General features: G+C 48.1%; 2 protein-coding genes across 4 annotated transcripts in view; one reads left to right on the forward strand and one right to left on the reverse strand.

The window, feature by feature from the left end:
- The first annotated feature begins 1,361 nt into the window (after window positions 1-1,361).
- Window positions 1,362-16,468, forward strand: LOC309346120 (galectin-7-like). Its single transcript, XM_081869823.1, has 4 exons — window positions 1,362-1,494; window positions 11,342-11,430; window positions 13,837-14,050; window positions 16,182-16,468. Exons 1-4 carry the CDS (start codon window positions 1,471-1,473, stop codon window positions 16,359-16,361), a joined length of 507 nt encoding a protein of 168 aa, XP_081725949.1. The 5' UTR covers window positions 1,362-1,470; the 3' UTR covers window positions 16,362-16,468.
- A 3,365-nt stretch (window positions 16,469-19,833) lies between these two features.
- Window positions 19,834-24,369, reverse strand: part of ACTN4 (actinin alpha 4) — a 135,935-nt gene continuing 131,399 nt past the window's right edge. For all 3 annotated transcript variants that reach the window (XM_081868792.1, XM_081868790.1, XM_081868789.1), the window contains exons 20-21: window positions 23,574-23,732; window positions 19,834-22,369 (exon numbers count right to left, since the gene is read on the reverse strand). In XM_081868792.1, coding sequence (XP_081724918.1) covers window positions 22,211-22,369; window positions 23,574-23,732 — 318 coding nt within the window. In that variant the 3' untranslated portion in view covers window positions 19,834-22,210. The remainder of the gene's footprint in view (window positions 22,370-23,573; window positions 23,733-24,369) is intronic.

Raw genomic sequence — 24,369 nt, forward strand, 5'->3', positions numbered from 1 at the left:
TTTGTCCAAGGGAGCCCTCGGATTTTTCCGGTAACAGGGTTTACCTGGCTATTCTTTTGTGATGGTAAGTACTTAATTCCTGAATCCAGGTCACAGGCTCACCCTATTCATATCTTAAATGTGCCCTTGAGACAGGATCTGTGAGCAAAGAGACAATGGGGTCAGCTCCCCATTTCCTTCGACCTTGCAGAGAAATATTTGAGGTCATTTGGGAGAGACAAAATGATTTCAGGACTTTTTCTGTTGGTCTCAGACATGTGGCCTATACATTTATGTATATTCTTGCTTGGTAAAGTGGTACCTCAGGTTAAGAACTTACTTCGTTCTGGTGGTCCATTCTTAACCTGAAACTGTTCTTAACCTGAAGCACCACTTTAGCTAATGGGGCCTCCTACTGCTGCTGCTGTGCCGCCGCCGCCCGATTTCTGTTCTCAACCTGAAGCAAAGTTCTTAACCTGAAGTACTATTTCTGGGTTAGCGGAGTCTGCCACCTGAAGCGTATGTAACCTGAAGGGTCTGTAACCCGAGGTACCACTGTACATTTATGAACATTTACTTTATATATACAGTGGTGTCTCAGGATGTGAACGGGATCCGTTCTGGAGCCCCGTTCACATCCTGAAGCGAACGCAACCCGCGACTGCGCGTCTGCACGTGCGCGGGTCGCAATTCGCCGCTTCTGCGCATGCGCATTACACCATTTTGACCGTCCGCGCATGTGTGAGCAGCGAAACCCGGAAGGAATGTGTTCCGTTACTTCCGGGTCACCACAGAGCGCAACCTGAAGCAAATTCAACCCGAGGTATGACTGTATAAGACCTTAAAATTCTTATAACACACAAGAAGCCCGAAAAAGCCCCCTCCATACTACAGTGGTACCTCGGGTTAAGTACTTAATTCATTCCAGAGGTCCGTTCTTAACCTGAAACTGTTCTTAACCTGAAGCACCGCTTTAGCTAATGGGGCCTCCTGCTGCCGCCGTGCCGCCAGAGCCCAATTTCTGTTCTTATCCTGAAGCAAAGTTCTTAACCTGAAGCACTATTTCTGGCTTAGTGGTGTAACCTGAAGCGTCCATAACCTGAAGCGTATGTAACCCGAGGTACCACTGTACTTTCTGCTTCTAGAATCCAGGTTTTCTCTTTTGCAAGCTTCAGGGACGGCTCCTTTCCCTCCTCACAAAGGACCAGGCAGAGCTCTAAGCCACGGTGGTGTCAGGATGGAGCTGAGAGCACCCAAGGCCAGGCCAAAAGCGACGGTGTCTCCCTCTCAGGCTCCAGCTCATGGATCAAGCTGTGACTTCGCCCTCATGGGGAAGTGTGACTAAGCACAAAATCATCAGCTGTGGGAGGAGGCGCCTCTTCAAAATCTGCCCCGAAGGAGATGAGATTGCCACTGTTAAGGAGAGTCGCCTGATGATTGGAGGCCGGTCTTTGATGCTTGCAAAAAGTCTCCAGCCAAGAGGCGGCAGAGATGGCAATAGTGCCTGATAATTTTGTGAGTAAAAACAACCAAGAGCCTTTCCTTTTTCTGGTTGGTGGTGGTGGCGAGAATGTAGAGGAGGTTCCTCGTTTGTCTGCACCTTCGGGCGGGGATTCCCTGCCGGTTCCTACCTGCGGGTGTTGCTGGCAATTGAACCCGGCACATTTTGCTACGGCCCTGGAACAAAAACCAGCGAGGAGAGGCATCATTATTCGCGCCAGCCAGGTAGTGGGTTCTCCTCCCTCAGAGGCATTTCAACAGAGGTCCGTCAGGGATTCTTCTTCTGCGACTCCTGCATCGCCAGGGGTCCCTTGCAACTCAGTGATGCCATGAAATCTGTTCGCCAGGAGGAGAAACGGGCTGAGGTGCCGTGAAGAACCGTAGAATAATCCGCTGCAAAGGACGGGGCTCTCGTACCACTGAACAGGTATTGCGGAAGGTGCTCACCTGAGAAGGTGCATTGGCCCAAATTCCCTCTTCTGCACAACTCCGTAAACTGGGGGAGCCTTGCTGTTGTGAGTACGATAGCGGTTGCCACAGGAGCCAACTCCTAGAGACTGAAATAAAATAATTGAGGGGGCCTCCGCTCAAAGTTAATGGGCATTGCCATTTAAATGGTGTGTGCATGCCATGTGATTGATTATTCGGGGTGGGGCTTATTTGGACCCCCCCATTTTTTTAAAATCCCAGGTGGCACCCCTGTCTTTAACCTTTCCAGACCTGGAAGCCACCTTTGATCAAGTGCAATGTTTTGACAGTGTTACGCCAGCCTGTCTCCCTTTCTCCCCATCTTATTTTCTTTTAAAACAGACCAAAACATAAAGCCCATACAGTCCAGCCTTCTGTTCCCACACTGGACACGGGTGGCGCTGTGGTCTAAACCACTGAGCCTCTTGGGCTTGCCGATCAGAAGGTTGGTGGTTCGAATCCCTGCAACGGGGTGAGCTCCTGTTGCTCTGTCCCTGCTCCTGCCAACCTAGCAGTTTGAAAGCACACCAGTGCAAGTAGATAAATAGGTACCGCTGCAGCGGGAAGGTATACGGCGTTTCTGTGCGCTCTGCTTTCCGTCATGGTGTTCTGTTGCGCCAGAAGCAATTTAGTCATGCTGGCCATATGACCCGGAAAGCTGTCTGCGGACAAACACCAGCTCCCTCGGCCTGAAAGTGAGATGAGTGCCACAACCCTATAGTCACCTTTGTCTGGACTTAACCATCCAGGGGTCCTTTACCTTTACCTTTTTTTGTGCCAGGGCATAGAGAGTCTCTTCTGGCGCCGCTTGGTGCTTTGTCGGCCGGAGACCTCTTCTCCGGCTTTTCCCCGTGGGAGTCTAAGTCGCCCTCTTTCTCCCCTTGCCCCTTTTACAGAGATTGGGCATGATCCACTGTATCGGATCACTTCCCTCGACCCGTTACAGAGCGCACCACACCGGAAGCCCACAACTTTACCCTTTTTTTACCAGCCAGATTCCAGCAAACAGGATCTGAGTTCAAGTACAATTCTCCCTGTTCATGATACCCAGGCAGCTGCTCTCCAGAGTTGTACTGGCTCCCACAGCAGAACATTCATGGCTAGTAGCTGCTGATGGAGCCTTAGAAGACATCTGAAGGCAGCCCTGTTTAGGGAAGCTTTTAATGTTTAATAGGTTATTGTATTTTAGTGTTTTTTTTTTGGAAGCTGCCCAGAGTGGCTGGGGGGACCCAGCCAGATGGGCAGGGTATAAATAATAAATTATTATTATTATTATTTTCCTCCCTGAATTTGTGCAACCTGTCTGAAAGCCATTCAAGCCAGCGGCCATCGCAAAGTCCCGTAGACATACTTTCTGCACTTCTGCTATGCGCCAAATACAGAAATGCTTTCTTTTGCCTGGAACAAACTTTCCAAACGTTGAGCTCCGTTAGAAACATAGAATTGTAGAGTTAGAACTCAGTGCAATGCAGCAATTTTTTCACCCAAGGTAGGGTTCGAACCCACAACCCTGAGATTAAAAGTTTGGTGCTCTACCGACTGAACTATTCCACAAGGTTTTTTTTGTATTTGTAATTAAATAGTTTTCCAGCTAGATGGACCCAGGGGTCTGGCCAGTTACAGAAGCGGCTTCCTTTTATAGCACATAGTGAAACTTTGGAACTCACCGCCACTGGAGGGTAGCGATGGCCACAGGTGTCGATTGTTAGACAGATTAATGGAGGGGAAGGCTATTGATGTCTGCTAGCTATGATGGCTATCCTTTGCGACCGCGGTCAGAGGCAGCGATGTTTCTGAACACCAGTTTCTGCAAACTGCAGGAGAGAAATTGAGACATCTGGTTGGACCCTGTGGGAACAGGATGCTGGACCAGATGGGTCATGATGGCTTGATCCAGCAGCCTTCTTCTTGAAGCACAGAACTGCAGAGTTGGAAGGGAACCTGGCGGTCATCTAGCCCAACCCCCTGCAATGCAGGAATCTTTTGCCCAACACAGGTTTCGAACCCATGACCTTGAGATTTAAGAGTCTCATGCTCTCCCGACTGAGATATCCCTACCTTACTCCAAGTGAGTCATAGATCCTTGGGCTGAGCGGGTGCTTGAAGGCAGTGTTTTGCTCATCCACTGCCTTTAAATGTCATTTTGTCAGCCTGGGTTTTCCCTCCTTACGTCAGCTGAACTGGCCACCTTTCCAACCCTGCCTGTGCCCTTATGCTGAGCGCTCGTTTCACACCTGCGCTGCAACGATAAACCAGTTTGGGAACCAGTTTGTCCATGCACCTTCAGCAAGGAAGTCTGCGTTTTGGAAGAGCACAGAGCAAAATCCCCACTTGCCTCCCAGAACTACATTTCCCAGAGTTCCTTTGTCAGTAGGCTTCGAAATCCATCGCAGTGCAGATTTATGGCGTGAAAAAGAAAACCAACTTACGATATCTGGGTTTGAGGACTGAAGAAAATGGGATTGTTGTGTGTTATATTGCAATGGGTGTTTGGAACAATAATTCTGTATTTAGCTGACAGATGTTGGAAGACGCCCAGAGTGGCTGGGAAAACCCAGCCAGATGGGCGGGGTACAGATAATAAATTATTATTATTATTACAATTAAGAATAAGAAGTTCTCCCCCCACCTCCTTTCTTTCCCCTCTGTCTTTTCTTCCTTTTGCTTTGAATTTTCATTTAGATTAGTTTTTTAAAAAAACTTTGATAAAGAGATATTGGCCACTTGATTCTAACTTTTGTATTCCCCCCAAAAACTTTAATAAAATCCATTTTTGAAAAAAACCAAACATTGCCCTAAACAACATTTTTTAAAATTTTATATATGAATTACCGTATTTTTCGCACCATAGGGCGCACCGGACCATAGGGCGCACCCAGTTTTTAGGGGGGGAAATCAAGGAAAAAAATATTTCCCCCCCCCAGCCCCAAAGAGCAGCGTACAGGCTGCACACAAACTCTCCTTGCCGAAGAGGTTGCGCGCAGCTATGGAAGAAGGCAAGGCAGCGAGCGGGATGGATCCCGCTCGCTGCTTTGGCTTCCCCTTTAGCCCCGTGCAGCCTCTCCTTGCCGGGAGACGCTGCGCAGCAGGGTTAAAGAAGCCATAGCCCCGTGCAGCCTCTCCTTGCGGAGAGGTTGCGCGCAGCTATGGAAGAAGGCAAGGCAGCAAGCAGGATGGATCCCGCTCACTGCTTTGGCTTCCCCTTTAGCCCCGTGCAGCCTCTCATGGGAGGGAGAGGCTGCGTGGGGCTAAAGAATCCATAGCCCCGTGCAGCCTCTCCCTGCTGGAGAAGCCTGCATTCGCTCCATAGGACGCACACACATTTCCCCTCAATTTTTGGAGGGGGAAAACTGCGTCCAATAGAGCGAGAAATACGGTACGTGTCCCTCCCTGTTAGACATGTGTGGATAAAATCCTGCATGAAGGAGACATATTGGAATTCATGGACATGGCGAACTTAAAGGTAAAGGTAAAGGGACCCCTGACCATTAGGTCCAGTCGCGAACGACTCTGGGGTTGCGACGCTCATCTCGCTCTATAGGCCGAGGGAGCCAGTGTTTGTCTGCAGACAGCTTTTGGGTCATGTGGCCAGCATGACTAAGCCGCTTCTGGCGAAACCAGAGCAGCACACGGAAACGCTGTTTACCTTCCCGCTGGAGTGGTACCTATTTATCTACTTGCACTTTGCTGTGCTTTCGAACTGCTAGGTTGGCAGCAGCAGGGACCGAACAATGGGAGCTCACCTCATTGCGGGGATTCGAACCGCCGACCTTCTGATCAGCAAGTCCTAGGCTCTGTGGTTTAACCCACAGTGCCACCCGCATCTCTATGGCAAACTTAGGTCCATTCATTTAAATGGGTCTACTTCGAGTAAAACTTCAAGGTCCAGAAAAGGGAAACTGAAATGATCAGGCAGGTAGCCTGACTCCGCTTCAAGGGAGAGCTCAGTTGGTAAAGCTCGACACTCTGAATTTCAGGGCTGGGGGTTTGAGATCCGCGTTGGGTAAAAAGATTCCTGCATTGCAGGGGGTTGGACTAGATGACCCTCAAAGGTCCCTTCCAATTCAACAATTCCATGAAAGTTTTGGGGACTTCGTAGGGAAAACGCGAGCAAATGGCAACGCAAGAGGAGTTTATAAAATAATCCCTGGAGTGGAGAATGTGGACTGAGAAACCTTTCTCTCTCTCTCTCCTAACACTGGAATTAGGTGGGCATCTCAGGAAGCTGAATGTCAGGGACAGAGAAAAGAATGGTGGAATCTTAAGAGTGGGAAGGGACCTGGGGAATCTCAGCTAAAGCATCCATAACAGATGGCCATCTGACATCTGCTTCAAAAGCTCCACGGAAGGAGAACCCACCACCTTTTGTGGGAGTCTGTTCCCCTGCCGAACAGCTGTCAGAAAGTTTCTCCTGCTGTTTAACCGCAGCCTCCTTTCTTGTAGCTTGAAGCCATGGGTTCGAGTCCTGCCCTCCGGAGCAGGAGAAAACAAGCCTGTTCCCTCTTCCATGTGACAGCCCTTAAGATATTTGGAGATGGCTCCTTCAAGCGCCCCTCGTAAGGCTGTTTCCAGACCCTTGATCATCTCGGCGATTAAGCTCTTTCACACGGTCCCTGGTTAATCTGTGGAACTCCTTCCCACAAGGGGAGTGATGGCTACCAACTTGGATGATGATGATGATGATGATTTATATTTATTATTTAATAAATTATTTAATTAACGTTATAATGAATGATTTTAGAGTGTTGTTTATGCTGTACTTTTGTACTGTTTTATTGTTGTTAGCCGCCCTGAGCCCGGCTTCGGCTGGGGAGGGCAGGATATAAATAAAATTTATTATTATTATTATTATTATTATTATTATTTGTTCCCCGCCCATCTGGCTGGGTTTCCCCAGCCACTCTGGGCAGTTTCCAACAAAGATTAAATATACATTAAAATGTAACACATTAAAAACTTCCCTGAATAGGGCTGCCTTCAGATGTTTTCTAAATGTCAGATAGTTGTTTATCTCTTTGACATCTGGTGGGAGGGCATTCCACAGGGCGGGTGCCACCACCAAGAAGGCCCTCTGCCTGCTTCCCTGTAGCTTTGCTTCTCGCAGTGAGGGAACCGCCAGAAGGCCCTCGGCACTGGACCTCAGTGTCCGGGCAGAATAATGGAGGTGGAGATGCTCCTTCAGGTATACTGGACCGAGGCCGTTTAGGGCTTTAAAGGTCAGCACCAACACTTTGAATTGTGCTCGGAAATGTACTGGGAGCCAATGTAGGTCTTTCAAGACCGGTGTTATATGGTCTCGGCGGCCGCTCCCAGTCACCAGTCTAGCTGCCGCAATTCTGGATTAATTGTAGTTTCCGGGTTACCTTCAAAGGTAAAGGTAAAGAGGTAAAGGTAAAGGGACCCCTGACCATTAGGTCCAGTCATGGCCAACTCTGGGGTTGCGGAGCTCATCTCGCTTTACTGGCCGAGGGAGCAGGCGTACAGCTTCTGGGTCGTGTGGCCAGCATGACTAAGCCGCTTCTGGCGAACCAGAGCAGCGCACGGAAACACTGTTTACCTTCCCGCCAGAGCGGTACCTATTTATCTACTTGCACTTTGACGTGCTTTCGAACTGCTAGGTTGGCAGGAGCAGGGACCGAGTAACGGGAGCTCACCCCGTCGTGGGGATCCGAACCACCAACCTTCTGATCGGCAAGCCCTAGGCTCTGTGGTTTAACCCACAGCGCCACCCATGTCCCTATATAAAGAGGTACATACTGAATAATTATCAATGAAATATACATACAGTCATACCTTGGGTTACAGCCGCTTCTGGTCGCGTTTTTTTCATGTTGCGGACCGCCGTAACCCAGAAGTACCAGAATGGGTTACTTCCAGGATTCGGTGGTCGCACATGTGCAGAAGTGCTAAATTGCGCTTTGCACATGCGCAGAAGTGCCGAATCACAACCTACACATGTGCAGACACAGATCACATTTGCAACCCGAGCATCCACTGTACTAGTGAAGATTTATACTAGTGGATCAGTGCTCACTGGATAATGTAGCTGGAGGTTGCTGTTTTGTTGTCATTCATTGCTTGCGATTCCACTTCTAGCTCATGAAGACTTTATTCCGAAACAGTTGAACTATTCCGGATTGCAGTGTCCTTTTGAGACTTTTGCGAGACATCTTCCTTTGAGAGACAGTTTGGCGTTCTTCACTATTCATTGGTTGTTTGAACCTTTGATTGTTTGATACATGTAACATCTTGCAGTTACTTGTACATTTTGTGAGATGTATTTTATGATATATATATATTATTTTGAAGTCGCTTATTTGTATATTTTGAATGACATCATTCCGATTATATATTTACTAACAGTTATTAGCCAGCGAAGGTCCGTATAGTTAAAGCTATGGTTTTCCCAGTAGTGATGTATGGAAGTGAAAGCTGGACCATAAAGAAGGCTGATCGCCGAATAATGGATGCTTTTGAATTATGGTGTTGGAGGAGACTCTTGAGAGTCCCATGGACTGCAAGAAGATCAAACCTATCCATTCTTAAGGAAATCAGCCCTGAGAGCTCACTGGAAGGACAGATCCTGAAGCTGAGGCTCCAAGACTTTGGCCACCTCATGAGAAGAGGAGACTCCCTGGAAAAGACCCTGATGTTGGGAAAGATGGAGGGCACAAGGAGAAGGGGACGACAGAGGACGAGATGGTGGGACAGTGTTCTCAATGCTACTAACATGAGTTTGACCAAACTGCGGGAGGCAGTGGAAGACAGGAGTGCCTGGCGTGCTCTGGTCCACGAAGAGTTGGACATGACTAAATGACTAAACAACAACATTAGCCAGCGTGTTGCGTTTGCATTTTTGTAGATTGCCACATTTTGCAACACAAGGGTTTGTGTTTATTGTAGGAAAAGTTGTGGCTACAGGTAGTAATTTTCCAACATGAAAGCAGCTGCTTTCTCAAGTTGTCTCCTTTCTTCCTCTGATCATTGGGACAGTTCCTCGATTTCCCCACTGTAGCAAGGAGGAACCGAAACCAGCTGAGGGTGTCTCAATAATTCACAGGAATTTTTAAAAGCAAAATAAAACTCATCGGTACCGTGCTAGGATCCTTTGTACGCCACACCTTTCTGAAACCGCAAAGTGTCGTGTAGCATCATGCAATTTCAAGGGGCGAAAGGGACAAATTATGGGCCAATTCTGCATTGCGTGAAATGGGCTTCACATCCTGTGACTCATTTTCCCAGGTACCAAACCTCTGACTTTTTCAAGGCTTGAACTCTGGTGGGAGTTCCTTGATAAGAGGAACTACGGATTAAAGCCTCGGAAAATATAGATTAGATCTGCCTGACAGAAGAGGTTGAAGAAGGGGCAAGAAGTTCACAGGATGACAAGCAGTTTTAAGAAAGAAGGAAGTCGGTTATCTGAGGAAATGGGCTTAAATAGCAAAGAAAGAACTGGATGGCCGCTGTGAGATTAGGATGCTGGACTAGATAGGACATTGGCCTACGAGTGAGGAGGAGTAGGTGTAGTTTTCTCTGCCAACTGCGGAGTTGGGTTGAGGGGATCCAGATTGGGAGGGTTTGGAATAGGTAGGTTAGTTTTGGGAGTGTGATCATTTTGATCATGGCTATTTTGTCTGAGAGAGTGAAATTCGTGTTATTCCATCTCTTTAGGTCTTTGTTAATTTGTCGCCACAGGGGCTTGTAGTTGTGGAGGTACAATTTATTGAGGTTTCTGGTTATGTGTACCCCTAGGTATCTGAACTTGGTGTGGCAGAGTTTTATTTTGGTGACCTTCGTGAGTTCTTTTTGGGTGTGAGCCTCAACAAATGAAATGGATTTGTAAAAATGTTACATGGGGGGGGGGAAATACGAGGCATTACACTTACACTGTAAAACAAGAAAACCCTTAATAAAATATTTTTTAAAAAAACAACGAGTGAGGAGGAGGAGGAGGAGGAGGAGGAGGAGGAGGAGACGACAACAACTCTGTTCTTCTAAATGAAGAGGGAATATTCAAAGCAGCATTTTGTTCAGACTGAGGCCTGGGTTCAGATTCTCACACAGTCACAATTTGTAGGTGACCTTCGCCCAGACTCTTTCTTTCTCTCTTCCCTGCCTGGCTGGTTTTTTGTGTGGTTGTAGAAAGATAAGAGACTGTTTGAGAACAAGTCGAAAGCTCTCAGTTATATAATTGGAAATAGGATAAATTAGATGGAGAACAAAGTTTGGAGAAATAAAATAAGATGCAATAAATTAGAGGGGAGAAAAATGGAATCCAGGGCAGGGGCGGGGGGTAGTCTATACTGTATCCTTGAGAAAGTGTTGAAGTTATAAACTATTGCGATTATAAAATTTGAAAATAAAAAATATTTTTTTTAAAGAAAGCTCTCAGGTGAGAGTTTGGAGGGTGCACCACTTTCTGTGTGAGACAAGAGTTAAGTGCTACCTTCAAGAGGACTGTGTGTTTTCTTTTCTCTCTGTTTTTGTTTTTATTTAGTTTCTTTTATCTTATTGTATTTGGAAAAAGCTTCAATAAAACCTTATTAAAAGAAGAAACCAAGCCAATCATCTCACAGACTGGATGGTGTGATAGGAATTTTGAGGTCTTAGATATATGGTAATGTTCATAAATGTACCAACCAAGCACATACATGGATCAGCACAGGAAGACCGACCTGGAACCATTTTGATTCCTGAACTGAGCAAATGTTTTCTCTGCAAGGTCAAAGTGGGAAACCTCCCCATTGTCTCTTTCCTCACAAATCCTGTCTTAAGGACACATTTAAGATATGAATAAGGTGTAAGCCTGTGACCTGGCCCAGGAACTAAGTATTTATCACTACAAAAGACTGGCCAGGCTTCCCAGGCAATCCAGTCAAGTAGCCTGCCAGACAGGAGATAAACAACAACAGGAGAAAAACAACATTCAAAATTTCCGTTTTAGACCGCCTTTTTTGTGATGTAGGTGTGATGTATCGGAGGGGTGGTCTTAGGTCACACCTCTTCTGTTATGTATGTATGATTTTTCTGGGGGTGGTCTTGATCTACAGGGTGGGGTGGCAATTTCAAAAGTCTTTATAAGGCCTTGCACACCATTTTTCAGGGTCCCTCCTCTCTCCTGCGGATGAGGGGAGCACCCTGTTGCAACAGATCAATAAAGATCAGGCTTACTAGCTGCTTTGCTTCTCAATATTCTCTGGTTGGCCTCTGTTATTTTCTCCCACCAATAGGGAACCTATGTAAGGACTCTATATGGGCTCTTGGATACCCCTGGCAACCTGTTGGGTGGGGGGCGTGAGAGACTCAGTTTCCTGCCCCACCATGAAGAGGACTAGAGACCTATTCAGAGATTCAAGACTGTTCATGCCTCCTTTTCTTCTTTCCTCCCTTGCAGAATATACCATTTTACCGGGCTATCCCGCAAGGCCTGGAACCAGAGTCATGGGTGCTGCTGGAAGGTATCATTCCACCACAGGGCAAAAGGTAACTCAGTACTGATATTATCCTCCCAAGAATGGATTTGGCATCCAGAATTCGTGATGCAAGCAGAGGAGGCAAGTCGCAATTCTTGGCCAGGACTTAATGCTAGGACTTGTGGAATATTACAGAGAAAGACTGGGCCTAGGCATGTGCAGAGTGCCTTTCCTTCTGCTCTGAGGCACGGCAGCCAAACCTCCCATAACTGACACCAGGGGAGATCTAAGCCACACCCGGTCCCAGCTTTTTAGTGATTTAACTGCGCAAGTCAGGTGAAGAAATAAGGGGTCTCTTATGTTACAAGGAACGCCCATAGCTCAGTTGGTAGGGCATCTGCTTTGGATGCAGAAGGTCCCAGGTTCGAGTCCTGACAGCCTCTCCTGGTAAGCCTGGGAATGTCCCATCTGAACCCCTGGAGAAGCACTGCTGCCAACCAGTGTAGACAATGCTAAGCTAAATGGACCAACCGTGGCTCCCCTTATTCCTATGTGGAGTAGACCAAGGGAGAAGAAACTTGTTTAAAAGAGTTTAGGTTCCCCCTTTGTAAAGTGCAGCAACTCCCTATCCATATTAACTCTCTTAATTGTAATAGCCTCAATAGGAGATAGCCATAAAGGTGTTTCCCTTTCCAGCAGATTTTTATATTTCTCCCAAACTCTACACAAAGTCTTTCTTAGAATATGGTTTATAAAACGTTTATAAATTTTCACCTTCCCATAGCAGGGACATGTATGCCAGCCAAACTTCAAATCAGGACCATTCTTTTAACCAGCACAAGCAGGCTGCCTCATAATAGATTTGCAGGTCTGGCAAGGCAAAACCTCCTCTTTCTTTTTGTCTAACGAAATTTTATGTCCCCCCCCTCCAAAAAAAATAATAATTTAGAAATATCCTTCTTCCATTCTTTGAAGCAGCCAAAGTTATTTACAACTAGTACTGATTGGAATAAAAACAGCATCCTGGAAAGTAGTTTCATTTTGATAGCTGAGATTCTGCCAGGCAGGGTTGCTGGAAACCACAGAAGGGGAGAGTTCGCTTTTGCTCGGATCCTGTTTTCAGGCTTCCCACAGGCATCTGATTGGCCACTGTGAGAACAGGATGCTGGACTGACCAGGTGGGGGTCACTGGTCTGACCCAGCAGGCTTTCCCTATGTTCTTATGTCTACAACTCTCATTATACCTAACCACTGGGCATGCTGGCTGGGGGCCACGGAAGTTCTGAGTCCAGCAACCTCTGCAGGGTCACAGTCTGCCTTGAACTAGGTGAGGGTGCTAGACTAGGACCTGGGAGACCAGAGTTTGAATCCCTGCTCAGCTGTGAAGCTCGCTGGGTGACTCCGGAGCCAGTCGCTGCCTCTCAAGGCCTGACCAACCTCACAGGGATGTTGTGAAGATGAAATGGGAGGAGGGGAACCATGTACTAGAGCTCGTTGGAAGAAGGCAGCATAAATACCGTATTTTTCGCTCCATAAGACGCACCTAGTTTTTAAAGGAGGAAAACAAGAAAAAAAAAATTCTGAACGAAACAGTGGATGTATGTTTTTTTGTGGTTCATGCTGTGGCCACAGACATGTGATCTGATGGTGAATTTGAGGTGAGCCAATGCAAAAATCCTGAGGATCCATGTGGATCCGTACTTTGTAACCACATTTTTGCACCATTGCGGCCCCACGCAACAGTGGGTGCATGATTTTTTTGGTGCAGGCTGTAGCCATGGACATGCTATGTGATCTGGTGGTGAATTTGGGGTGACCCAATGCAAAAATCCTGAGGATCCATGGGCTTTTACCTCCCCTCTCCCAGGCAGCCTCCGCTAGTGTCCCTTATCTCTCATCCGATCCCACCGATCAGCTGTTTCCTTTCAACACTCCCTTCCCTCTTGTTTGCCTTAGTGTCTTTTCCTTAGCTGGAGCAGTTTTTTGCTCCTCCTTTTCTTCTAATTTCTCTCCTTATTGCTTTAGTCTTCCTGTTTTCCCCCTCTGCAACTTTGCTGTCTTTACCTCCCCCCTCCCAGGCAGCCTCCTTTATCTCTAGAGTCCCTTATCTCTCTCCCCCATCGGCAAACGATCAGCAGCTTTGTTTCAACACACCCTTCCCTCTTTCAAAAAAAAGAGCATGATCTGTTTTTCTCTCCTGGACAATTCAGCTCCAGGGAACACGCATTCGCTCCATAAGACACACAGACATTTCCCCTTACTTTTTAGGAAGAAAAAAGTGCGTCTTGTGGAGCAAAAAATACGGTATATAAAAAATACATATAAATAAACAAAGGACAGCAGAGGAGCAAGGATACAGGAAAGAAGTTGGCAGCAGGGCAATCATTGTTCAGCTAATTCTTACCTGGGGGGGGGGCGGGACGTATGGCAGGATGTGTGACCCAGGTAACCTGATCTCTCTCACCTCTTTTCTCAGGTTCTATGTGGACTTTTCTTCCAGACAAGTCGAGGAGGGGAACAAGCCACTGAGGCTGACGGTCATCTTTGAGGGACCCCCGTCTTCTCCTGGCTGGGTGACCCTCAACAGCTTCGCGGACCAGCAGTGGGGGGAGGGTCTGACGGTGATGGCCCCTTTCCGGCGAGGCCAAGAGTTCAGGATTCAAATCATCGTCACCCGGATGGGCTACAAGGTCAGGGTAGCAACTGAGGGGTCCTCAGCGGGGAAGGGGAATCGGGACACACACACACACACACACACACCATCCCCCCCAAAATGGGGGCTGGGTGAGGCGCGATGGAGGCTGCATGGGGGCTGGGAGGGCAGAAGGCTGCTGGGAGCCCAAAAGTAGGTATGGTATAGGACAGCGGGGGTAGGTATAGGAAGAGAACAGCAAGATCTTATGTCTGCCCAGGGGTCCCATTGAATTCATTGGCACTTGCTTCCAAGTAAGCAGGGCTAAAGGACCGGAAATTCTAAGGTTCGATATTGTTATCTCAAAAAGAATGTCCCGCATCCCTTCATTTTCCTCCCTAGTTGTTGCTCTCAGATTGCTCCTTCCTCATCGCTCTCTGTGAACAGATTGCTTTGCTCACCGACAGACTTGAAACTCACTCCTTCCACTTTTAATAATAATAACAATAATAAATTTTTATTTATATCCCGCCTTCCCCAGCCAAAGCCGGGCTCAGAGTGGCTAACAACAGTAAAAATAGCACAGTTTACATAAAATCACAGTCAATTAATTGAAATACATTCTAAAATCAATTCAGAGTCAAATTAATGGCAACCATTGGGCTAGAGTTCTATAGGGATTACAGAAGGAGGGGGTCAGACTGTGCCTTGGCCAAAGGCCAGGTGGAACAGCTCTGTCTTGCAGTCCCTGTGGAAAAATGTCAAGTCCCGCAGGGCCCTAGTCTCTTGTGACTGAGCGTTCCACCAGATTGGGGCCACGGCCGAAAAAGCCCTGGCTCTGGTTGTGGCCAGCCTAACTTCCCTGTGGCCCAGGACCTCCAAGATGTTTTTGTTTGAAGACCGTAAGGTCCTCCATGGGACATACCAGGAGAGGCGGTCCCGTAGGTACGAGGGTCCTAGGCCGTGAAGGGCTTTAAAGGTTAAAACCAGCACCTTAAACCTGATCCTGTACTCCACCGGGAGCCAGTGCAGCTGGTATAGCACTGGGTGAATGTGATCCCGCGGCGAGGACCCTGTAAGGAGTCTCGCTGCGGCATTCTGCACCTGTTGGAGTTTCTGGGTCAGTCTCAAGGGCAGCCCCACGTAGATAAAGATGTCCCACTAAATAAAAAGCACCAAAACTAAGAGTTTCAATCAATCAATCAATCAATCAATCAATCAATCAATGTGGACATAGCAGAGAGATCATGGCACCCTTCCTCTTTCAGAGTTACTAGACGGTTAACTCCCCTAAGGTCCACTTGAGTACATTTAGGGTAGGCGAAAAAAGCCGATATTTCTCCAAGGCAAGTGTGAGAAACTTGTGGAACTAACTTAGGTAAAGGTTGTGGATGACTCTGGGGTTGCGGCTCTCATCTCACTTTATTGGCCGAGGGAGCCGGCGTACAGCTTCCGGGTCATGTGGCCAGCATGACTAAGCCGCTTCTGGCAAACCAGAACAGCGCACGGAAATGCTGTTTACCTTCCCGCTGGAGTGGTATCTATTTATCTACTTGCACTTTGATGTGCTTTCGAACTGCTAGGTTGGCAGGAGCTGGGACCGAGCAACGGGAGCTCACGCCGTCGCAGGGATTCAAACTGCCAACCTTCTGATCAGAAAGTCCTAGGCTCTGTGGTTGAACCCACAGCGCCACCCGCCTCCCCATGGAACTCACTTAAGTGCCCTTTAAAAGCAATTAGAAAAATGAGTGGGTTTGTCAATCAAAGGCATGTTTAGAAGACATGGGTGAGGAATCTCTGGCTCTGCTCAGGTTGTTGGGCTTTAAATCACATCAGCCCTAGGCAGCACAGCCAGCAGGGGTATTAAGAGTCCCACAATATCCGGAAGGCCACAGGTTCCTTATACCTGAGTTCAATGGAGCCTCCCAGGGGTGGGTGCAGTCTACCTTTAACTAGGAATGAACAGTGAAATCTTGCAGAGAACTGGTTGGAAGAGCAATGGTAAACCAGAGCGAACAAGCTCCAAAGCCTTTAACAGAAGCCTATGTAGCTAGCGGAGTATTGAGGTTCCCAAATATCTAAACAGGAGAGCTGCCACTCATCAAACCACATGGGATTCTCATGTCTGTTGGAGTTGGGAGGTTTATCTTCCAACCTTCTTGACATGCCTTTTCCCGTTTTTTTGCCAGATCCTGGAGAAAGACATTTCCCTTTGTGAGTTCCGCCATCGCCTCTCACCAAAGAGCATTCGCTTCCTGGAGGTCGATGGGGAAGTCAAGCTCCAGAACGTGGCTGTCAGCTGGGAGGGCAACAGAGCACCAAGGGGCCGCATCCTGCCAACATTGGGCATGGGCCGCTACGCACGTTAGGAGGGCGCCGAGTGCAGGGGGAGTGCTGAGCCTTCCCAAAAATAAAGGGGCACACCTTGATGTGAGCAGGAGGCTATCCCGGGGCAAGAATAAATTATGCAAACCAAGTGGGGCTTCTGTTGTGTTTTGCAAAGTTTTCTTTTTCTACAGGTGCAAAAAAATATGAAATTACTTGAGCAAGGAGCAGAGGAAAGGGAGAACGGAAGAGTAGCCAAAGGCCCATCTAATCCAGCATCACATTCTCAGCATGGCCAAACTGGTGGCGTTATACTACTGGAAGCCTGCAAGCAAGAACCATAGCTGTAAAGGGTAAAGGGACCCCCGACCATTAGGTCCAGTCGTGGCAGACTCTGGGGTTGCGGCGCTCATCTCACTTTACTGGCCGAGGGAGCCGGCGTACAGCTTCCGGGTCATGTGGCCAGCATGACTAAGCCGCTTCTGGCAAGCCAGAGCAGCACACAGAAACGCCGTTTACCTTCCCGCTGGAGTGGTACCTATTTAGCTACTTGCACTCTGACGTGCTTTCGAACTGCTAGGTTGGCAGGAGCAGGGACCGAACAATGGGAGCTCACCCCGTCGCGGGGATTCGAACCGCCGACCTTCTGATCGGCAAGTCCTAGGCTCTGTGGTTGAACCCACAGTGCCACCAGCGTCCCTAACCATAGCTGTAGTCCTCCATTAATTTCTCACCCTCGTTTAAAGTAATCTGCTCTGGTGGCTTTCTTTTGTCTGTTCCAAATCTTCCAACATTCAGCTCCATTGCACGTTCCCGAGTTGTATTATGTGAGAGGGAGACAAACTTCTCTCTTCTCTGATACAGAGAACAGAATGGGGTTTGTGTGATGCTTTGTGGACTACGGGAAACAGAAACCATGAGATCTTGTGCCATGATATCAATGTCTTCCTATCGCCCAGAGATGTCCTTACCGTGAGGGAGATAAAATGGGATGCTTGGGAGGTCCAGGATCCCAAGAACCAGGAAGGAACAGCAGCAAAACAAAGAGGCCACATTATTTCTAGATCACAAAAGCTGCCGCAAAACTGTTTTTGTGTCAAAGATGCTCTTTTCGTACATCTGCTGTACAGCCAATTCTCTGTTACGTCTTTGATTTCCACATTGCAGGAATGGGTAGTGTTTGGATTTTTTTTCTTGCCTCAAATCCCGCCGCCCAAAAAAGTAACCATTTTAGGTCAAGTCCTAATCCCTTCTGACTTCTTTGCCAAAATGTGGGTTGCCAATTCTCCACAACTCACATTCCCATTGCTCTGCTGCGTTGGGGGCTGCTATTGGTTCAGTACCAGAAACCTGCAAAATATGCATCTGGAAAACCAAAATGTTAAGAAACCTCACAAAATCCTCATTGTACAGTGGTGCCCCGCAAGACGAATGCCTCGCAAGACGGAAAACTTGCTAGACGAAAGAGTTTTCCGTTTTGGAGGTGCTTCGCAAAATGAATTTCCTATGGGCTTGCTTCGCAAAACGAAAATGTCTTGCGAGTTCCTGCGGATTCCCCCCCCCTTTCCCCCTTTTTCTAAGCCACTAATCCGCTAAGCCGCTAAAAGCCGCTAAACCGCTAATAGCGCTAATCCGCTAAGCCGTCAATGGGCTTGCTTCGCAAGACGAAAAAACCGCTAGACGAAGAGACTCGCGGAACGGATTCTTTTCGTCTTGCGAGGCACCACTGTACCTCTTCTCTTTGCCAGGAAGGGGTTAGAGACGGCTCCCGGCCAGAGATGAACCACGCAATGGTTGCAACTTTCTTGTAGGAAAACAACATTCATAAACAGCAAGATTTATCATTATCCTAGGCTGCAAAGCACACACGCACACAAAGCACCTAATGCTTGCCTTTTTAGTGTTTCAGAGAATGTGTTGAGCTGGAGAGAAAGTTTAACAGATCCAATACTTCTCCAGCAGAGGGGGAAATGGTTTGTGACATACAGGGACGGAAATCACTGCCTCCTTGACAACAGTTTATACTAGCTGTGGAATTTCTTTTCCAGTCACTGACCTTCAAATGCCTTAAGTTGAGGCTAAAACTGGATTTTGTCTCCAAAGTCCTTATTTGTGGGTGATCATGTGGCAGAGACAGCGAAAAGTGATAAGTTCGTGTTACTCCATGGTAAGATTTGATGTGAAGATCTAAGTTTCAATCGCCCTCTCCTGGTTTCTGATCCATAATTGACTTCTGACTTCTGCTCAACGATTGAAACTAAGATCTTCACGTCAAATCTTACTATGGACTAACATGAACTTATCTCTACTCATAAACTCTTATCTTTAATACTGTAACGAATCATTGTGTTATACATATCCTTAAGAGTTTGAGTCTGTAATCTCTATTTGAGTTTGTAATCCTTCTCAGAATACATACTTTTGAATGGATTACTTTTTGTTACAATTGACTACTGATTTGCGAGTAGGAACCATTCCCACTACTGAAACTTATATTGACCTGAGTTCTTGGTGTGCTTTTTTCCTGGAAATTTCCTCAGAGCAGCCAGCCATTTTAACGGCTCTCCTGCATTGCTTTTAAAGGATTTTGTGTGACTCTACCCCAATCTTTTGCGGCATATAAATGCTAACGGTTGGGCCAGGACCCCCGTAATGTGCCAAGTCTTCCAATTGCACCAGGCAGCTTTGTGTGAATTTGCTAACGGTGGTAAAGGAACAGGGATGGGGAGGCAAATGAGTAAAGGAGGGAAGCGGTGGGAATAATAATAATAATAATAATAATAATAATAATAATAATAATAATAATTTATTTATACCCCGCCCATCTGGCTGAGTTTCCCCAGCCACTCTGGGCGGCTCCTAATCAAGTATTAAAAACAATACAGCGTTAAATATTTAAAACTTCCCTGAACAGGGCTGCCTTCAGATGTCTTTTAAAAATAGGACAGCTACTTATTCCCTTCACATCTGAAGGGAGGGTGTTCCACAGGGTGGGCGCCACTACCGAGAAGGCCCTCTGTCTGGTTCTCTGTAACCTCACTTCTCACAGTGAGGGAACCGCCAGAAGGCCCTCAACGCTGGACCTCAGTGTCCGGGTAGAACAATGGGGGTGGAGACGCTCCTTCAGGTATACAGTGGTGCCCCGCAAGACGAATGCCTCGCAAGACGGAAAACTCGCTAGACGAAAGAGTTTTCCGTTTTGGAGGTGCTTCGCAAAATGAATTTCCTATGGGCTTGCTTCGCAAGACGAAAATGTCTTGCGAGTTCCTGCGGGTTTCTCCCCCCCCCTTTTTCTAAGCCGCTAAACCTCTAATAGCGCCAATCTGCTAGGCCGTCAATGGGCTTGCTTCGCAAGACGAAAAAACCGCTAGACGAAGAGACTCGCAGAACGGATTCTTTTCGTCTTGCGAGGCACCACTGTACCTTTGAGGCTGTTCAGGGCTATAAAGGTCAGCACCAACACTTTGAATTGTGCTCGGAAAAGTACTGGAAAGAACGACAACAGAGAAATCATCCTTAAAAATATTACATTTTATTGTCTTGTTCCCAGTGGGAGGAGGGTTGGTTTTCCCCGGAAAGCTCGGAAGTTTGCAGAACAGAGGCAGACAGAAGCCAGCTACTCCCTATTGGCTGAACTGCCCGAACCCTGCAGAGGACAGGCATTCAGGAGCAAACACAATAAAATAAGCTAAACCTTCTCCGGCGACAAAAAGAAAGAAGAAGAGAACCAAAACGAAAAAGATGGGTGACCAAAAAAATAAAAAAGGTGTAGGAATGTTACTGGTTCCCCACGCCCGCCCCCAGTGCTACGGTCAGCCATAACTTTTTAATTACATGATGAAGGAAAAAGACAAAGACAAAAAAAAAAACAACCGAACAAACAAACAAACAAACCCAAACACACCCTTCGGCAATATACGATGCTAGATGTATATATATATTTAATAATAATAAATCTGGACGTTATTAAATTGCAACAGTTTGCTGTGTTTTTAATTTCTCTCTTTTTTAAAAAAAAGATCTCTGCACGGTTCTCTTTCGTTTTAGATTTGGTCCTCAGAAAACCCTGCACCACGATGAAGAAATTACAAAAAAATAGATATATATATAATATATATATATATATAAGCGTGAAGCAATGGATTTTTTATTTTTTTAATGGGTTGTTCAGAGCGAGGCGAGAGAGAAGAGAGGAAGACTAAGTGAGGAAGTCGCTCCTGCCCTGCGGGGGGAGAAGAGGGAGCAGCCAAACAGTTTGCGAGGTGCCCAAAGAACTGTTTTGCCTGCAGCGGAGTCTGTTTCGCTACCTTGACACAACCTTGCAAGGATCACCCCCAGAGGATGCTGGGAAGAATGGTTTTGGGGCTCCCTCCTCCTTCTCAGACACCCCTCAAAAGTTCCCTCCGAAAGCACCTGTAGTTATTTGCAATTTCCCCCTGCCCCTCGCCTTGGGGGTCATCTACCCACAATTTCACTTTTCTCACCCTCACCCAAAAAAACCACCCTCGGGTGTGAAACAAGGGGTGTCGAGAAAGGGGGAAACGAGACAAATCCGTTCCGGATCGGCCTGCTTTTTAAGACTGATGCTTGGCTCCTAGCACCTCTCCCCCCTCCCAGAGAAAGTTAAAAGCCCCTCCTCGCGACACCTCTGGGCGCACTTCGCGCGAGAAAACGAACCGTTTTTGCGTTTCGTCCTCAAAGACGGGCGCCGGTATTGCTGAGATTGTGTTATTTCCAAACTCTGTTACAAAAGCGGCTGGGGGGGGGGGTGTTGCCGCGACCTGATGGCATAGGGCAGAGAAGGATGGGTGGATTTATAAAACCGGAGACTAGGGTGGGAGAAAAGAGGCAAAAGGGCCCGACTGGGGTGGGGATATCCGTTCCGCAAAGGTTTTGCTTCTCCTGCGAGCGACGGATTTGAGGAGCTGCGACGGATTTGAGGAGAGAGGCACTGCCTCTTTGAACACTCGCGTGCTCAGTCTGCGGAATGGGAAAGGGCCAATACGCCCTTGCCAGGCACAAGCCCTCCCAACTAGCCCCGAATGGGAAGGCAACCTATTTTTTCAAGCAGGTGAAGGGCAAACCACGGACGTCAGACTAAGCAGCATGTGCCACGGGGAGCGTGGGTGGCCGTGAACGAGGGCACCGCTTAAAAGAGCTGCCTAGGACTGGCTGTATGGACCCAACCCTCCTTCCCAGTCAAAGCTAACAGCCTGGGCAGAAACCGCGAGTTTGGACCTGGACACCTGAAGGGGGTCCCTATCCTCCTCCTCCTCTCGCCCCTAACGGGGGGAAAGAGCCAGTCGGAGGTGCGACGCTGGGGTTGGGGGGCGAGAGGCACAGGCTAGGCCCAAAAACTGCCTAGCGCAGCGAGCGGAAAGGTCCGGAATGAGGTATCTAGGTTCTGTGTCAGAGAGAGAGAGAGGAAAGCAAGGAAGCGGGTCTCGGCAGCCCCTCCGGATCCCGAAGGCAGACCGAGGGCGGCTTGGGGGCACCCCAGACACATAAATTAAAAGGCAGTGCCCGAGAAGAGATGGAGGAGGGCCCTGAATATGCCAGTCGACATATTCGACATATCCGCTGCTCAGAGTTTGGGGGGAAAGAACTGTTGCATAGTGTCCGTCGAGTGCGCAGTGGGGATGGGGTGGGGAAGAAGGGGGAGAAGGGAGTGGGGAGGGGGTGGCCCAGGCCAGCTCCCAGGGTCGCCCAGCATGGAGGCAGCTTTCTGTCCTCGGAAAGAGAGAGAGAAGGAAAGAGAAAGACAACGTTCCCATTGCTGTGTTTGTGTGTGTGTGTGTTTGTGTGAATGGGGGAAAATCAAAAGCGTCGCCCCCCCTCCCTCCCCCAAAAGCGCCAGCGCTTGCTGTTGCCGCCGCTGCCTCCGGCTCTAGCCTCACAGGTCGCTCTCGCCGTAAAGCGCCGTGGAGAAGGACTTGTAGTCGAGGGCGCCGGGGATGGCGTCGGGACCCTGGTAAGGTGCCATGCGAGCGATGCAGTACTCAGCCTGGTCGGGGGGGAGCTCTCGCCGAAGCTCCTCTGCCGTGATGTAGTTCTGCGTCAGGGATGGAGAGAAGAGGAGAGGCCTCTGTGAGGTTGCGCCCACCGAGTGGAGGATCAGGAACATTGGAATAACACAAAGGGATTTTTTGGGGTCCCAAGCCAATATTTGTAGCAAACTCCACCGATTTGCGGGACGCGGGTGGCGCTGTGGTCTAAACCACAGAGCCTAGGGATTGCCGATCAGAAGGTCGGCGGTTTGAATCCCCGCGACGGCGTGAGCTCCCGTTGCTCGGTCCCAGCTCCTGCCAACCTAGCAGTTCGAAAGCACGTCAAAGTGCAAGTAGATAAATAGGTACCGCTCCGGTGGAAAGGTAAACGGAGCTTCCGTGCGCTGCTCTGGTTCGCCAGAAGCGGCTTAGTCATGCTGGGCACATGACCCGGAAGCTGGACGCCGGCTCCCTCGGCCAATAAAGCGAGATGAGCGCCGCAACCCAAGAGTTGGTCACGACTGGACCTAACAGTCAGGGGTCCCTTTACCTTTACCATTGATTTGCAGCACATTGATTTAAAGCACATGGCTTCCCCTCCCCGCAGAATCCTGGGAACTGTAGTTTAAGGGTGCTGGGAGTTGTAGCTCTGCTATTAACCTATTAACCTTATCCATTCACCTAAATCCTATATTGCAATCTTTTCTATTTTCTTTCCATTGCGCACAAGGCAAAACCTGTATGAAATTTTATTTCGCTGTATTGTGTTCCTATATAAACTAAAAAGGGTCTCCGTTCTTCCGCAGATATTTTGTCTTTCTGATTGCTTATTTTAGCTGTGAGTTCCCAGATTCTTGGGCAGGCATGGGGGAACGTTGTGTGCTTCTAATGCGGTGCTGAATGTGCTTGAAACGTACGAGCAGATCTGTCCCCGAAACTCATCTCAAGGAAAAAAATGTCTTGGAAGACCACGCTCTCTGAACTTTCAAAAAGTTTTCTAAATTCTGCACCGAGAGAAGTCATATTCTGTCCTGAAATCAGGCAAAAGCTTGCACAAATCTGCATGATCTCCCTTACTTGGCCTACTTGAGGGGGCTAAGGAGTTCCTGAAGACCCCAGCCCCAAATGCTAGAAAACCGACTCAGTTCTTCCTCTGGCTTCTGAGATTCGAGCACTCTCAGCAATGTCTTTTCAGCCTCAACAACTAGAAATGTGGTTGGTTTTTTTGCTCATTTCTTTAAAGTCTTTCCCCTCCCTTGTTGAACTCACCTTGTCTCCGGCCAGGACCTTGAAGGAGGCAATGACCTGGTCGGCCGTATCCGTGTCCGTAGTCTCCCGGGACATGAAATCGATGAAGGCTTGGAAAGTCACCACACCGCTGTTGTTGGGGTCCACGACACTCATGATCCGGTTGAATTCTGCATCTCCCTGGCGAGGCAGAGGTGGGGGTGAGAGAAAGGAGGTCATTTGAGTCTCCTGGCAAAATGGCAGCGAAACAGCTGAGTCCGTTTGACGGCACTGACACGTTTGCTGGAAAACTCAGCTGCGGCCTCAAGCTTTAAAGAAGTCCCCCCCCCATTCCGTGTCAAAGTGGCTGTCCGAATTTGGACTGGTGGGATTTCTGTGAAGTTCGGAACTACACCCAGACGATCTTGGCCCAAACCTTTCTTGCTTAAGGTTTTCTAGGCTTAATTTCCATTTGAATCTCCTGTGATTGCAGCGTTATACTAGGGAGGAGCCATAGCAGGACAGCAGGTCACCTGCTTGGCATGTAGAAGGTCTCTGGTCCCTCCCATCTCCAGTTAAAAAGAAAAAAGACCAGATAGCAGGAAATGAGGAAGAACTTCTCTCTGTCTCAGATCTTGGGAGAGTGGCTGGCAGCCTTGGCAGGCAATGCTGGGCTCAATCAGCCGACCCCAACCTAACGCCCTCCAGAGGGCCAGCGATGAAGGAGGGCACCACGTTGGAGAAGGCAGAGCTAGGTGGGTAAACAAGTCAAAACTGGCACAAAAGCAGCTTCCTCTACACTACTTATTGGAAATCTATACCCCACTTTTCACTTTAT

The sequence above is a fragment of the Podarcis erhardii genome (genome assembly GCF_964252035.2).
Source record: "Podarcis erhardii genome assembly, chromosome: 7".
Lineage (NCBI taxonomy): Eukaryota > Metazoa > Chordata > Lepidosauria > Squamata > Lacertidae > Podarcis > Podarcis erhardii.